The 16,157-nt window shown below is 41.9% G+C and overlaps 1 protein-coding gene across 8 annotated transcripts in view; it reads right to left on the reverse strand.

Moving 5' to 3' along the window:
* DCC (DCC netrin 1 receptor) overlaps positions 1-16,157 on the reverse strand; it is a 533,618-nt gene that overhangs the window by 398,572 nt on the left and 118,889 nt on the right. For all 8 annotated transcript variants that reach the window (XM_056545057.1, XM_056545065.1, XM_056545088.1 and 5 more), the window contains exon 3: positions 4,049-4,333. In XM_056545057.1, the coding sequence (XP_056401032.1) occupies positions 4,049-4,333 (285 nt within the window). The remainder of the gene's footprint in view (positions 1-4,048; positions 4,334-16,157) is intronic.

Here is a 16,157-nt window from a genome sequence, read left to right on the forward strand (position 1 = left end):
ATGCTGGGAGTTGTAGTTTTGCAACAGGTAGAGGCACCCTGGTTGAGAAACACTGCTCTCGAGAGTTCACATGAATTCTCATCTCAGTTGTAGACACTTTAAAATATATTTTATTTATTTACATTATTATTATTTATTTAATGTTATTTATTTAGTTTATTATTATATTTATTTATGTTACTGTGCTATATCTATTATTAAATAATAATTATGTATTCATTCCTTCTATTGTGACACAGCTGAAACTTCTGTTGCCCTTACGTCATGTCAGCGCGGCAGGATCACACATTAAGCATTTCCTGAGCATAAACATAAATAATAATAAAAAAAAAGTAAAAAAAAAAAACAACAGTTCTCCTGGGAAAACGCCAATCCTGTATAAATTATACCAAATGAGAATTTTTTTCATATGAGAAATCTACCGTTTTCCTTTGCAGTGATGCCGATAGATCTTGATGTTGTTTTCAAACCAAACAAGTAATTTGCCAAAAAGGATGCCTACTAGGAGATGCCATAATCACCCAGTAAGGTGAGCGGTGGGGCTGAGCACAGCGCGTCGGCGAGATGTCATGCCGCAAATCGCTGAGGGAACCATTTTACCCACGTTCAATGGCACGTCTTCAAAATGAGTGAGTGTTATTGGAAGTTACTGTGTAATTCTTTTCCATCTAATTTCCCCGGTGTAATGACATTACTGTTGTTTTTTATCATTTTTATGTTTTTGCGTTTTTATAGGCGCGGCATTGTTAGCGAGCTGCGAGATATGAGTCTGCCGTGGAATATTAACGTCAAGCCATCGACGGGTCTTTAGCGTTTGCTAAACGGCCGTGGTTGCGTGCGATGCTTTAATAGGGATATTTATTACAGCTGTCGGCAAGAGTTTTATTGGGTTACACCTGTATGCGGCAGAAACACACGAGGCTTTGATGCAGATGGGAAAAGCGTTTCAGCCTGTTTGTCAGTGACTGTAATACAATGGAGGAGCCAATCTCTTATACAGGCAACATTAAAAGTAGCCACAACTAGGTGGAGCTGTATATGGATTACATACAGAGCTTGAATTGTATGCAGTAAGCTCCCCCTATAGGTGGCGGTGGACATTCAGAATTTTATCATTTATGCTAAGCGAAGTAGATCATTTGGTATCTATCTATTTGTCTATCTATCTCATATCTAGTAGAGGAGGGAAGCAGCACTCCTGCGATAAAGGTGAATGACTGCGATAAAGGTGCCTGACTGTTGTTGATCTGGGTCAGAGATCCAAAATAATGAAGTAAAGTAGAAGCAGTGGCACTCCAAGCTGGTGACATAAAGTGATGTCTTTATTTACTCCAAAGTGAGCTACGTTTCGGCAGCCTCCCGCTGCCTTTGTCAAGCCTTGACAAAGGCAGCGGGAGGCTGCCGAAACGTAGCTCACTTTGGAGTAAATAAAGACATCACTTTATTTCACCAGCCTGGAGTGCCACTGCTTCTACTTTACTATCTCATATATATCTATCTATCTAACCAAAGAATAAGTGAGCCAGCACTATTGATTCCAAACTATTGTATAGACCTGGCTTACAGGTGCAGGCTGCTGGGCTAAATATACAGCAACAGGTGAATACAGGAGCACACTGCTAGCACAAAGATATAGATGAAACATGAGTATATAGATAAAACATGAGTATATAGATAGAGCATGAAAAGCTATACAGCTGTAGTGCAATAAATGAAAATATGAAACTATGAAATTATGAGGTACTTAGCTTGCAAATTTGGCGCCAAATAGCGTGGACCGTCCCACCACGGCAAGGTGACCTCATTCTGGGACAGATCCTACACTGTGAATATGCCTCTGTGTGAACAGTACAGCAGGCATTGCAAGGTCTGAAACATCCAAGGCACCTTATATACACCTAATAGAGGTGGGTGGGGTGCAAGAGCCAACATGGAGGTAGCCACTCCCCCGAATGTGTAATACAACCAAAGAATAAGTTGGCCAGCACTATTGATTCCAAACTATTGTAAAGACCTGGCTCACAGGTGCAAGCTGCTGGGCTGGGCTGGAGCCTTGGATGTTTCAGACCTTGCAATGCCTGCTGTACTGATCACACAGAGGCATATTCATAGTGTAGGGTCCGTCCCAGAATGAGGTCACCTTACCATGGTGGGACGGTCCACGCTATTTGGCGCCAAATTTGCAAGCTAAGTACCTCATAATTTCATAGTTTCATATTTTCATTTATTGCACTACAGCTGTATAGCTTTTCATGCTCTATCTATATACTCATGTTTCATCTATATACTCATGTTTCATCTATATCTTTGTTCTAGCAGTGTGCTGCTGTATTCTCCTGTTGCTATCTATCTATCTCAAATCTATCTATCTCATATCTATCTATCTCATATCTATCTATCTATCTATCTAAAAAAAAAAAAATAACCAGAAGAGCAGCACAACTAATGATGTTCCAATAAAGAAGGTGGTGCACGCTGGGAAAGACCTTGGTGAGGGGTCTTCACTTAAAATAGAAAATCCAGACTCCAACAGCACACAGGCGTGGTGAAAAAAAAGTGGTTGTTTATTGCATCACCAAATGACAGAAGCAACGTTTCCGCGGCCTCTCGCCGCCATTTTCGAGCTTAAAAATGGCGGCGAGAGGCCGCCGAAACGTTGCTTCTGTCATTTGGTGATGCAATAAACAACCACTTTTTTTCACCACGCCTGTGTGCTGTTGGAGTCTGGATTTTCTATCTATCTATCTCATATCTATCTCATATCTATCTATCTGATATCTATCTATCTGATATCTATCTATCTATCTCATACCTATCTATCTCATATCTATCTATTTCATATCTATCTACTATCTATCTCTATATCTATCTATCTATCTATCTATCTATCTATCTATCTATCTCATATCTATCTATCTCCTATCTATCTATCTATCTCCTATCTATCTATCTATCTCATATCTATCTATCTCATATCTATCTGATATCTATCTATCTATCTCATACCTATCTATCTCATATCTATCTATTTCATATCTATCTACTATCTATCTCTATATCTATCTATCTATCTATCTCATATCTATCTATCTCATATCTATCTATCTATCTCCTATCTATCTATCTATCTATCTATCTATCTATCTATCTATCTCATATCTATCTATCTATCTATCTCATATCTATCTATCCTTCTATATACAAACAAAAAGAAGGTGCAGGGAGGAGGGCACAGCTAGATATGGCTGCCACAATGATCAGTAATGGGTATCACCACAAGTGGAGGAGCGACCGGAGGTATCCAAGTAGTCTAAGTGACAGTGCGGGTACTCGATTCCATAAAAAAGAATACATGAACATGAAAACTGCAAAGCTAGAAAGTAGAAAGGAACAGAAGTGCACTCAATGCTACTATGTTTTCATTATCTTCATTCTGGTATTCAGACTTGTGGGGAGGCAGGTGAAGATGGAATGAAGATAATGAAGACAATGAAGACATAGTAGCGGTAAGTGTCCTCCTGTTACTTTCTACATTGGTGCTATTTTTTTTCTTTTTCATATCTATCTATCTATCTATTTATATATCTTTTTATTTTATATATATATATATATATATATATATATATATATATATATATATATATATATCTTTGTTATCCATCTATCTGTCTATTTTTCACATGTTTCATCACCTATAACTTATTTAGACTAAAATGTGTCCAACGGTGGACATTTATTTCAACTTCATTCTGAACATCTTTTTGGATGAATCTGAAATAACAGAAGGGGGAGGGTGAACCTTCAGGACCCTAATCTATCAAACGTAGTGGACATTGGCTTTAACCTAACCCCTCTCTCCTCTCTCCGGAGGGCCCAGCACGCCTGTGCATTATATTGACAATCAATTGATCACTGGTCACTGTGTAATGTTTCCTTTCTCCAGTGGGGACCATTCTAGTGAGAACCTATTACCTGCAGTTGACATCCCCTTAAATTGAAATAAATTATTCAAACTCTTTAAAAAAAAAAAAAAAAAAAAATCACTCACCGGATAGAATGCGGATCTCGGCTTCATTTCCTGTCCTGGAGCTACCAGGATTTTTAGCCAAACACCTATACAGTCCAGCATCCCCTGCTTGTAGACGACTAATCTGCAAGGCCCCTGACGGTAAGACCAGCACCCGTGTGTCTCCAGGAGTCAACACCAGATCCTCTTGGTTCTTCTGCCAGTGGACGGTAGGCATGGGCTCCCCGACAATCTCACATTTCAGTAGAGCCGTATCTCCGATAAACGAAGTAACCGATTCTGTCTGGGAAAGGAACCTCAGAGGACCTGGAAATGCAAAATAAAACCCAATTAAAGTCACAAAATAGAAATAACAGGTCTTCGATGCTAAAGCCTATTTAACTAATAGCAGAGTGGGAAATACAGTTGTTAATAGCAGAAGCACTTTTGTAGAGGCTGCAATAATACCGCTAAGTATTATTTAATTCGCGCTCGCGACTGCCGAAGCAGCTGCTGAAGGAGCCATTTGTATTGTCTAAAAACACGCTATTATTAGAGAGAGTCAGATTGATGGATACCGAGGCATGTTTGCAATTATAAACCACTTATCATGTAAAACATTGTGGTTTCCCAATAATTACATTTGTGAGCAGAGATGATATCCACCAGGGGCTCATGCAATGTAAGGCAGACAATTGATTCCTCAGCCAGAAAACAGACACAAGGCAAGGACATCACACTCTGCTGGTTACAACTCCGGGGGAAAAAATGGAATATATCGTAATTAACAATCAGAAATCCTGCCATTGGGAATCTGTGGGGACTCGGCATTGCTAATAAATAAATAACAAATCAATTCGCTATTTTCTAATCTTTAAACACCCTCAAACTGGACAAAATTTTAAGTGATATTAAGTAATATCGCCTGATAGTGTCACCTTCAGATAGGACTCCACATCTGCAAAGCATGCCCGGACAGCATAGGGGTCCTCTTCTGACGCTTATAACTCCTTTCTTTTTCTGTAAACAGGCCTGTATGAGGTCTGTAGTTTTTATTGATACCATGTTTGTTTTGATACGACTTTTTGATCACTTTTTATTCATTTTTTCCTGGTATATGAAGTGACCAAAAATCAGCATTTCAGTACTTTAGATTTTTTTTTACATTAACGTTATTGACAGGCGGTTTCATTAATGTTATATTTTAATAGTTTGGGCATGTACACACGCGGTGATACCAAATATATTTATTTTTATATTTGATTACATTATTTCACAAAAAAAAATAAAACAAAATGGGGGAGTGATTCCAACTTTTATTAGCGAATGGGTTAATTCACATTTATTTAGTTACATTTTATTTACAATTTTTTAATGCCCATAGCAGACTATCACATGTAATCTTTGATTGCATACACTGAACAATGCTATGCCATAGAACAACATTGATCAGTGTAATCGGTGCTCCATTAGTACAGGCTGCTGAGGCTTTCTACAGTAAAGGAGCACTGATCATACAGACAAAAGAAAGGTAAGAGACCTCCGTCTGTACACCCCCCCCCCTCCCCGGGGTAGCCAGAATTCATTTTCTCAGTTTTAGATGTTGCAAACAACTTTGTTAGGGTTAATGCCAGACCCAATCAGCAATGTCTGGCATTAGCTGTGGGTTCCGGGACCCACCGGGTATGAAGCGTGCTCAGCTCCTACAACAGGAATGGGACTAGGGCGTACATGTTCGCCCAATGTCCTTTAAAACTTAGGGGGAAATTTATTAAAACCTGTCCAGAGGAAAAGTTGCCCTGTTGCCCATAGCAACCAATCTGCTCGCTTCTTTAATTTTTAAGGCTTCTGCAAAATGAAAGAAGCAATCGGATTGGTTGCTATGGGCAACTGGGCAACTTTTCTTTTGCACAGGTTTTGATAAATCTCCCCCTTAGGGTAGGGTCACACGTAACGGATCCGCAGTATATTTTATGCAGCGTATTTTATTGTGCCTCCTCCTGTTGCCGAAACCACCCGCCCCGCCCCCTGGCCTGCTCGCAGGGTCACTCCGCTGCTCTGAGCAGCCACACTGGAGGCCTGCGAGTCGCCGAATGCACTCAGAAATGCCTGTGCAGTGTACACAGACATCGCGGCTGCTCCGGGATGTCTGGGTGCACTCGGCACCTCACAGGCCCCCAGTGTGGCTGCTCGCAGCAGTGGATTGCCGCTGCAAGCAGGCAAGGGAGTCGGGGGGTTCGGCAACAGGAGGAGGCACAATATGGGTCGGGTAAGCAGGCGGATCCGCAGCGTAAAATACACTGTGGATCCGTTATGTGTGACCCTATCCTAAAGCAGGGCTCAAGTGCTGCAGGAACGTGTGGGGAACGGAGTTACTGCACTTTTTCCACAGCAGGAACGCTGGGGGAGATTTATCAAAACCTGTGCAGAGGAAAAGTCGCCTAGTTGCCCATGGCAACCAATCAGATTTCTTCTTTCATTTTTAATAAAGCCTCTAAATGAAAGAAGCGATCTGATTGGTTGCTATGGGCAACTTTTCCTCTGCACAGGTTTTGATAAATCTCCCCCACTGTTCCCATTAGCAGGAGTCCTGCAGGACCAGCTTTTGCGTGGAAAACTTCCCTAAACTTGACCCCTGAGTGTAAGTCCAGAACTTGTCAAACCCCCTCCCATTTTGTATAGATCGGGGTGGAGAGACGGAACTTATTTCGGGGGCAGTGCAGATCTGCTCAGAATGGGCCAGATCTTTAAATTTCCATAATGTATAATCCTACTAATTCTAATCTTAATAATTCCAAAGAACCTGTATATTTTATCAATTCCTCAAAGCTTAAAGGGGTTCTCTTTTCTGTCTGACCACAGTGCTCTCTGCTGACACCTCTGTCCATTTTAGGAACTGTCTGGAGCAGGAGAGGTTTGCTATGGGGATTTTCTCCTACTCCGGACAGTTCCAACATGGACAGAGGTGTCAGCAGAGAGCACTGTGGTCAGACAGAAAATAAATTAAAAAAGAGAAGAACTTTCTCTGTAGTATACAGCAGCTGATAAGTACTGGAAGGAATAAGATTTTTAAATAGAAGTAATTTACAAATCAGTTTAACTTTCTGGCACCAGTTGATTTAAAAACAAATGTTTTCCAGTGAAGTACCCCTTTAAACAATGCAGAACCTGTTTCCCCAAAGCACAGGAGTGTAAATTGCGCTGTCAGGCTGCCATTTACGTATTACCAAATAAGTCATTCAACTTATTTTCACTCCATTACTCCTCTAAAACAAACAAAATGTGTGTTCTGCCCTCGGGCTCAGTAATTCTCAACTTGCTTGATATTTTTCTCTTGTATGATGGTAATGCTTTCATCCTGCACTGGGTGCAGAAACAGATGCACTGATGCAGTACTCGGAGAGTAATGATAACGTTGTATCATTCTGTTATGTCTAGACATTTAGGACGCTGGCTTTGTAATAAATCCGTAGAGAGCAAAGAACTAAAAAATGTATCACAAGAGGAGAAAAGAACTCCATCACAGGATCCGACTATATGACAAATGAGAAGGCAATGAGACAATGTTTAAAAACTTGCTTAGTTTTACTAAGACTTGCCAGTCTAAGATTGTGCCTTAGGGTGCTTTCACACCATGTTCTGTACTTACGGTTCCCGAATACGGCTGGGAGGAGGGGGGCGGGGCTTAATCGTGGTGCCCGCACTCAGCCGTATTCGGGAACCGTATTTAATGTATGTCTATGAGCCGACCGGAGTGAACCGCAGCCTCCGGTCGGCTGCGTTTTCGGCCGTATGCGATTTCCCGACCGTAGGCAAAAACGAGGTTATTTGGCACAGTTTACATAGTGTGCTCAGTTTACACTGAGTGTGTGTATATATACATATATATATATATATATATATATATATATATATATATATATATAGTGACCCCTCGACCTGCGATGGCCCCGACATACGATAATTTCAACATACGATGCTTTTGTATGTCGGGGCCATCGCATAAACGGCTATCCGGCAGCGCTGACTGCTTCAGCTGCCGCCGGATAGCCGTTTGCGGTGCCCCGTGAGCTCCGATGATGGTCACTCACCTGTCCTCGGGGCTCCGGCGTGTCCTCTTGGGGATCCCTTGCATCGTTGGCGCTCTCCATCGTCGTCATCACGTCGCCGTGCACGCCGTCCCGTCATCCAATAGGAGCGGCGTGCGTAGCGACGTGATGGCGGCGACGGAGAGAGCGCGGTTGCCGGGGAAGCAGAGGCCTTGCCGGAGCGTCGGGGACACCCCGGGGACGCGGTGACAGCGATGGACGGCGACATCCCGGGCAGCGGTGACGAGCGGTGACAATCCGGAGCGGTTTGCACAGGTGAGTACAACGGCTGTCCGGGCATGCTGGGTGTTGTAGTTTTGCAACATCTGGAGGTCCGCAGGTTGTAGACCACTGTCCTATACTTTACATTGCACGGATCCCGCAACATACGATCGTTTCAACAAACGATGGTCCATTTGGAACGGATTACCATCGTATTTTGAGGGACCACTGCATATATATATATATATATATATATATATATATTGTATATACCTCTGGACAGGTTTTGATGAATCTCCCCCGTAGAGTGCAAGGGACGACACTGATATAAATCGGTGCTATGACCATGCAGACCTGCTCCATCCCCACTGGCAGTAATGCGGAAAGTGAAGAATTTCGCTAAAATAATTAACATGTTCATTCTTTTGGTAGAATCCAATTTTGCAGGATGTCCGTAGTGTGAACTGTGCAGTGGAATCCCATTGGCAGCAATGGGAATCTCCTGCAAGTGGATTCTGCTTAGGAAGTTACGGGCGGAATTTTGCAGTGTGAACTAGTCCTAATGGTCGTAGTGACTTATGACTTTCAGTCAACACCAAAATACAATTTTTCTAATGAGAAATTTGATAAATTGGAAATAACTATATTATAATGTATTGAGCAAGGATGTTTTAGCCAATAGAAAGGAAATTTAAGATAATTATAAATGATACAATTTTGGCGCTGAGAAATACATCACAAAAAACCTATTACTTAAGGTTCAGTTCATCACATTTTAGCTAAATTTAGTTACAAAAACACAACATAGTTTTTGGTGCTTTTTCTGTATTTTTGTTGGGAATGCAATGGGTGAGGGGTGGGGGGTTCACTATAATCTCTTTAGTTTAATTCCTAGCAATAGTTGTGAGACATTACAGGCGCTATGTTTATGACAACAGTTTAGTATAAAAATAACCAGATAATTTACATTAATTTTTATTTGAGGTTTTGTTAATTTTTTTGGCTTAGTTATAGCTTCAACAGAAAGGGTCTTGAATTTAGAAATAAAAAATAAACACATCTGCTACAGAATACCTTTAATTAAATATGTTCAAGTTATTTTGAACATTTTTTGTTTATCATAGAAAACATGAATTTTAGGAAAACTTATGTTTTGGAAGTTTTAGCAGAGTTTTTGAATCAAAAAGGCTGTATCCCAAGTGGTTTTGCATTGATTGTTATTGACGGTTCTTCATCTTTCAGTAATACATTTTTATGTAGCGCGAAAAGGGTCAGGTTCTCCTAAGGTATTCTTTCCCCCCCCCCCTTTCTCCACAAAGAAAACCCTGTGGATCAGGGTTTAGGGCAGCCACTTGTCATCAGAGAAAAAATACAAAAAAAACTAAGATTGGCTGACATATCCAAACCCAACTTTAAGTAAACAGATGCACGCTGATGTGGATGAAATACAAATCTGCTAGCGCTCAGCTACAATATGTATAATGTGAAACATTTTAAACTGTGATAGGACTAAAGAGAAAAGATAAAGGTTCTTAGCTTACTTTTTGGCCAAAATGTGTGTACCATCCGACCGCATATTTTACGTGGGAGGGTTGACTACCTCCATGTTAGTTTTGCACTCCCCCTTTTTCCACCTAGGTGGTTTAAAGCACAGTATATTTAGATCCTTCATGCCGAAAAAATTGCTGGCTTAGTGCTTGCCAGGTAAAATCCATAGTGTAGGGTCTGTCCTTATCGTGGTGGAATGGTACACACTTTTTTGGGCCAAAAGGTAAGCTAAGAACCTCTATCTTTTCTCTATAGCACATTATAAATTTAGTATCTTAGCGCTGGAGTGTGCTCCTGTAATTTCTCTCTTTGTCATCAGAAATCAGTGATTTCATCAGTGAACCTGCTGCCCTACTAAATTGGTTTAATTTTAAAACTTAAGTATGCTTGAGAAAGGCTCACTTTTAGCCGAAACGTTGCTGTTATTGATGCAATAAATATCAGTTTGCTACTATACTGGACCTGGCGATTGTTGCTGTTTCCTTTGGAGAGAGTGTTAAGTATGCACTAGGTTTTCATGCTTTTTCCTACTGCTGGATGTGAAGGATGGACTTAGCTGCTAGGGGGACCAGGTCGCTTCCCAAAAGTGGTTCTGGTGTGGGCAGTGGCTGGCCAAGTGAAACAGAAGAATCTGTTGCGGGCACCAAGACATCAGGAAAGGTAAGTTGGTGTCCAAGTGTAGATCATGGGTAGGTGGCAAGAGAGGGTAGGCGGTAAAAAGCACACAGAAGGGTAATGGTTGTCACGTTGGGCAGGGATAGAGTGCTGCCCTGAGCTCGCCCACTCCTTCTGTCCCTGCCTACTTGCGTACCTGCCCTAGGCAGGGGGTCCACAACCAGATTGCCGGTCCCTTCCTATATAAGTGATAGGAGTCAGATGTCAAACCTATAAACTACAAAAAACTGACAACAAGTCGGTAAACAGCTGGAGGCACACAAAATGAACAGAAAATAAACTTAAAACGCACACACACAAATTCGTATACAGAGAGCTGAGTCTAAGCCAGGAGATAACAAAGTACAGTAACAGAGTCTCAAAGAATAGTCAGAAGCCGAGCCAAGAGTCACAGAACCAGAACAAACAATATAGTACAGAGAATGCTAGGTCAGTTTCTAAAACTATCACAAGCAGGGAATTAATGGCAAAGGCCTCCTTACACCTGATACACCTGACTCTGATAGGCTGCAACTGAAACACACCCAGAAGTACAGAGGCTTGTCCCAGCAAAAAAGATAAACAAAAGCTCTCAGGGCCGATTAATCCTTCGGTTTCTTAAAGGGGTTGGGGCATACCTTCAGGGTCAGTGGTCCAGTGGTCAATATAGTACAGGAGGGTCAGAAAGAAACCATTGAGAGGTCAGACATGGGTCAAATGCAGGATAGCAGATCAGCTATGCTAGGGGAAACCCCACAATACTGCTTAGGCACAGATGAGCAGGTAGAGCAACCATTGCTAGGTAGTGCTCAGCAGGGATAGGTGAGGGGCAGATTAGAAGTCTCAGCGTGCTATTTCGTAGGTAGAGCATATACATGCACCCTTGGGGCAAAACAAGGAAGTACAGCAGAAGGAGATGCAGCATGGTGGCAGTCTTGGAGAGAAAATGGGGCATGAATCAGGTAGCAGAAATTACCAGGGGTGACAGTATGCCAGTGGGGAGAGACCGCTGGAGTTATGCTTTGAGGGGCTGGAAATTAGAAAATATATCACCTATACAGAACATGTCCACCATAATTTGCATTGTACACACTGGCAACATTGTCACTAAAGTATAACAGTATTTATTAATCCATAGTGGCAATGTGTTGGCTCCAAAGTCCCATCCTAAAGGAGAGGTTTTCTGCTGGACTTGGGCCCACTGGGGGATTAAACGATCAAACTTTATTTAGGAGATATACAATGAACAATTATCCATAAAGAGTAGAACTTTCCAGACAAGCCTAACTAATGTTTTCTGTAAATACCATTTATTTCCTACAGCTGTTTAAAATATTGGCCCATGATCGGTTAGCTCATTCTGGTACGTTGATCATGCCATTGCTCATCAAACTAATTCATAAAAAATACCGATCGGCCATAAGCCATCATGATTTTTATAGGTTATGACAAAGACTAGCGCTACAGAAGCCTAATTTTGATCAAAAGGGCTATGTTTCTGTTTATTGATTCTAACACTTTGCATCGGAAATGTCACCTGCAAGCTACCAGAAGTTTCTGGAGAGAAACCTGGAGAGTCATTGCACCATACATTATCTCTCAATTCCATATAAAAGTTATTTTCTGTGTAATTATAAATATTACCTACAATAAAAATACTGAGGCAGACAAGAAATTAAGAAAATACAAAGCCCTTATTGTTACATGGCAACTGACAACAATGATTAAAAACATTAAAAACAGAGAAGAGGACAACTAAAAATGGACGCCCCCAGAAGCTGCATACAGTATGGCAAAAAAAGTATTTAGTCATCCACCAATTGTGCAAGTTCTCCCACTTGAAAAGATGAGAGAGGCCTGTAATTTTCATTATAGGTATATCTCAACTATGAGAGACATAATGAGAAAAAAAAATCCGTAAAATCACATTATCTCACATGTATCAGCAAATTATGTTGGAAAATAAGTATTTGGTCAATAAGTTCATCTCAATAGTTTGTTATATACCCTCTGTTGGCAAGGTCAAATGTTTTCTGTAAGTCTTCACAAGGTTTTTCATACACTGTTGCTGGTATTTTGGCCTATTCTTCCATGCAGATCTCCTCTAGAGCAGTGATGTTTTGGGGCTGTACCTGGGCAACACAGACTTTCAACTCCCTCCAAAGGTTTTCTATGGGGTTCAGATCTGGAGACTGGCTAGGTCACTCCAGGACCTTGAAATGCTTCTTACGAAGCTACTCCTTCATTGCCTGGGCAGTTTGTTTGGGATTATTGTCATGCTGAAAGATCCAGCCACTCCTCTTCAATGCCCTTGCTGATGGAAGGAGTTTTTCACTCAAAATCTTATGATACCTGGCCCTATTCATTCTTTTCTTTACACAGATCAGTCGTCCTGGTCCCTTAGCAGAAAAACAGCCCCAAAGCCTGATGTTTCCACCCCCATGCATCACAGTAGGTATGGTGTTCTTTGGATGCAACTCAGCATTCTTTCTCCTCCAAACATGACAAGTTGAGTTTTTAACAAAAAGTTCTCCTTTGGTTTCATCTATTTAAAAAGAGATGTGGGCTCAACCTCAGTAAATCACAACCTGGGTGCTACCAATGCATCCTAAACCAAACAATTGCCAGGCAAGAAAAAGCAAGAGCACGTAGGGGCGCACACCAACAATTATACAATACATATTTTTATAAGGTCATATGAAAAAGACAAAGAAGGTGTATCTACACCTTCTTTGTCTTTTTCATATGACCTAATAAAAATATGTATTGTATAATTGTTGGTGTGCGCCCCGATGTGCTCTTGCTTTTTCTTGCCTGGCGACTTCTTTGGTTTCATCTGACCATATGAAATTCTTCCAATACTCTTCTGGATCATCCAATTGCACTCTAGCAAACTTCAGGCATCTACTGGCTTAAGCAGGGGGACACTTCTGGCACTGCATGATTTGAGTCCCTTATGGCATAGTGTGTTCTCTGCAGGTCATTCACTAGGTTTCACCGTGTGGTTCTGGGATTTTTGCTCACCGTTCCTCTGATAATTTTGACACCACGGGGTTGTGGACAGGTTTCTTTTATACTGATAACAAGTTCAAACAGGAGCTATTAATACAGGTAACAAGTGGAGGACAGAGGAGACTCTTAAAGAAGAAGTTACAGGTCTGTGAGAGCCAGAAATCTTGCTTGTTTGTAGGTGACCAAATACAAATTTTCTACCATAATTTGCAAATAAATTCTTTAAGAATCAGACAATGTGATTTTATGGATTTTTTTCTCATTATGTCTCTCATAGTTGAGGTACCGTATTTTTCGCCCTATAGGACGCACCGGCGTATAAGACACACCCAATTTATAGGTGCAAAATCTAAAAAAATTTAGATTTTGAACCCAATAGTGGTCTTCACCCTGCGGACCTCCAGATGTTGCAAAACTACAACTCCCAGCATGCCCGCATGCTGGGAGTTGTAGTTTTGCAACATCTGGAGGTCCGCAGGGTGAAGACCACTGCATAGGAGGTAATACTCACGTGTCCCCGCCGCTCAGGACCCGTCACCACTGCCCTGGATGTCGCTCCATCGCTGTCGCCGTGTCCCCGTCGCTCCGGAACGTCTCTGCTGCAAGCCGGGTATCCTCGCTCTCCGTCGCCGCCATCACGTCGTTACGCACGCCGACACACGTACGCAACGACGTGATGACGACGTGAGGAGAGCGCCGGCCATACAGGGGATCCCTGAATGGAGAAGACACCTAGGAGGCAGGTAAGGTCCCTCCCGGTGTCCTGTAAGCACTAACCCGGCTATTCAGTCGGGCTGTTCGGGACCACCGCGGTGAAATTGCGATGGTGCAGAACAGCCCGACTGAACAGCCGGGTTAGTGTCACTTTCCCTTCAGACGCCGCGGTCAGCTTTGATCGGTGATGTCCTGTATTAGCCGCGGGTCCCGGCCGTTGATGGCCGCAGGGACCGCCGCGATAGGGGTGTATTCGCCGTATAAGACGCACCGAATTTTGCCCCCAAGTTCTGGGGAAGAAAAAGTGCGTCTTATACGGTGAAAAATACGGTATATCTATGATGAAAATTACAGGCCTCTCTCATCTTTTTAAGTGAGACAACTTGCACAATTGGTGGCTGACTAATTCCTTTTTTGCCCCACTGTAAGTGGTAAGTAGTACCCCGGTAAATGGTGATCCCAAAGAGTACCATATAAATACATCAAATATGGTATGCATGAAGCGTCAATGTATCCTACAGATTACATGGTCATAGTTACAAATATGTAAACAACAGTACAGATGCAGTATCATGCATAGCAATGGCACTACATGAAATACCCATGTAATGACTACCAGCAACTTGGAGGCGTCCACCCCTAGGACCGTTTCGGAACTATGTCCTTCTCCCGGGGGTGTGTTCTTATCAAGTATACCTTTGTCATCCTATTTTTCTGCCACATTTCCCCCTTGGTTCTGCATCTAATCCTTGCTTCTGAAGGTACGTTCTAGACAGAATCAGTCCCATTCCCGGTTCGGCAGCTGATCATATAGCCTCTTCTTCCTTCCCCAGCATAAGGAGCTTCCTCAGCTATACTGCCATGTACAGAAGAAGCAGTATGATTCCGGCTTTATTTTATTTCTGTGGCATACTACATTACTGGCCTAGCTAAATGTACAGTACATACAGAAGCAGGGACTCCTGTGGAAGGGCAGACTACGTGCTTCTGTACAGTAGTGATGCATACAGTACTGTACATTACATTCTCTAGACTGGATGCTATTGTATTGATCCTGGAGAAATTGCCATATTAAGTGGAAATGCATACATCACTGTATGCCTCACCACTCGTTTAACATCAGGCTAGGTGAATACTACACTTTGTGAGTGGTGATGCATACAGTACTGTATGCATTGCTTCTTACTTAATATGTACACAACATTCATTGCGCCAGGTGCAACTATAGTCAAGAGAGTAAGCGGTAAGGAGCGTGACTAAGTATGTCTGTCCTCCAACACTCAGCACATTAGAGGGACATGCTGTACACTTTGATCACCATGTAGTGCCACACAATGTAAAAAAAATGTCACAACTCTTTGGTTAATCATTGGTATTTCCTTATTTTACAGCAATAATTTTTCAACATTGTCCATTTTTACAATCTATAAAATGAATATGACAGATAATGGTTGGATAATTAGACCCCCCCCCCCCCCCATCTAACATTACCATACTGGACCCATGCTCCTGTCCTGAGACCTGACTCTGACAGAGAATCAGGATCATGACTTAGTTAGTTGTGCCTATACCATAGTAGGTGCCAACCATCTTTCCTTTGAAATAAAGCTCCTGTTAGCCAGCCGCCTGGCACTGGGCGCAATAGATCATTAAAGTTCTGGTGTTCGCAGAGATGACAGAGTAACACTGCATTCCTTACATTGTTAATACCAACACCTCCTTTTGGCTAGATAATAACTGAGAAACACATGAAGACAATTAGGCAGTCAGTCCTGTCTTCTGTTATTATCACACCATCTCCGGGTTCAGTTCTGTAAATTGTTACGAACAAAACTGTCTAATCCGTGTCAACTATTTCCAGATTTTGCTCTGGAGCAAATGCCCTTATTTTACGGCCTTGTAATAACCCAGAT

The sequence above is a fragment of the Hyla sarda genome, chromosome 1 (genome assembly GCF_029499605.1).
Source record: "Hyla sarda isolate aHylSar1 chromosome 1, aHylSar1.hap1, whole genome shotgun sequence".
Taxonomy (NCBI): domain Eukaryota; kingdom Metazoa; phylum Chordata; class Amphibia; order Anura; family Hylidae; genus Hyla; species Hyla sarda.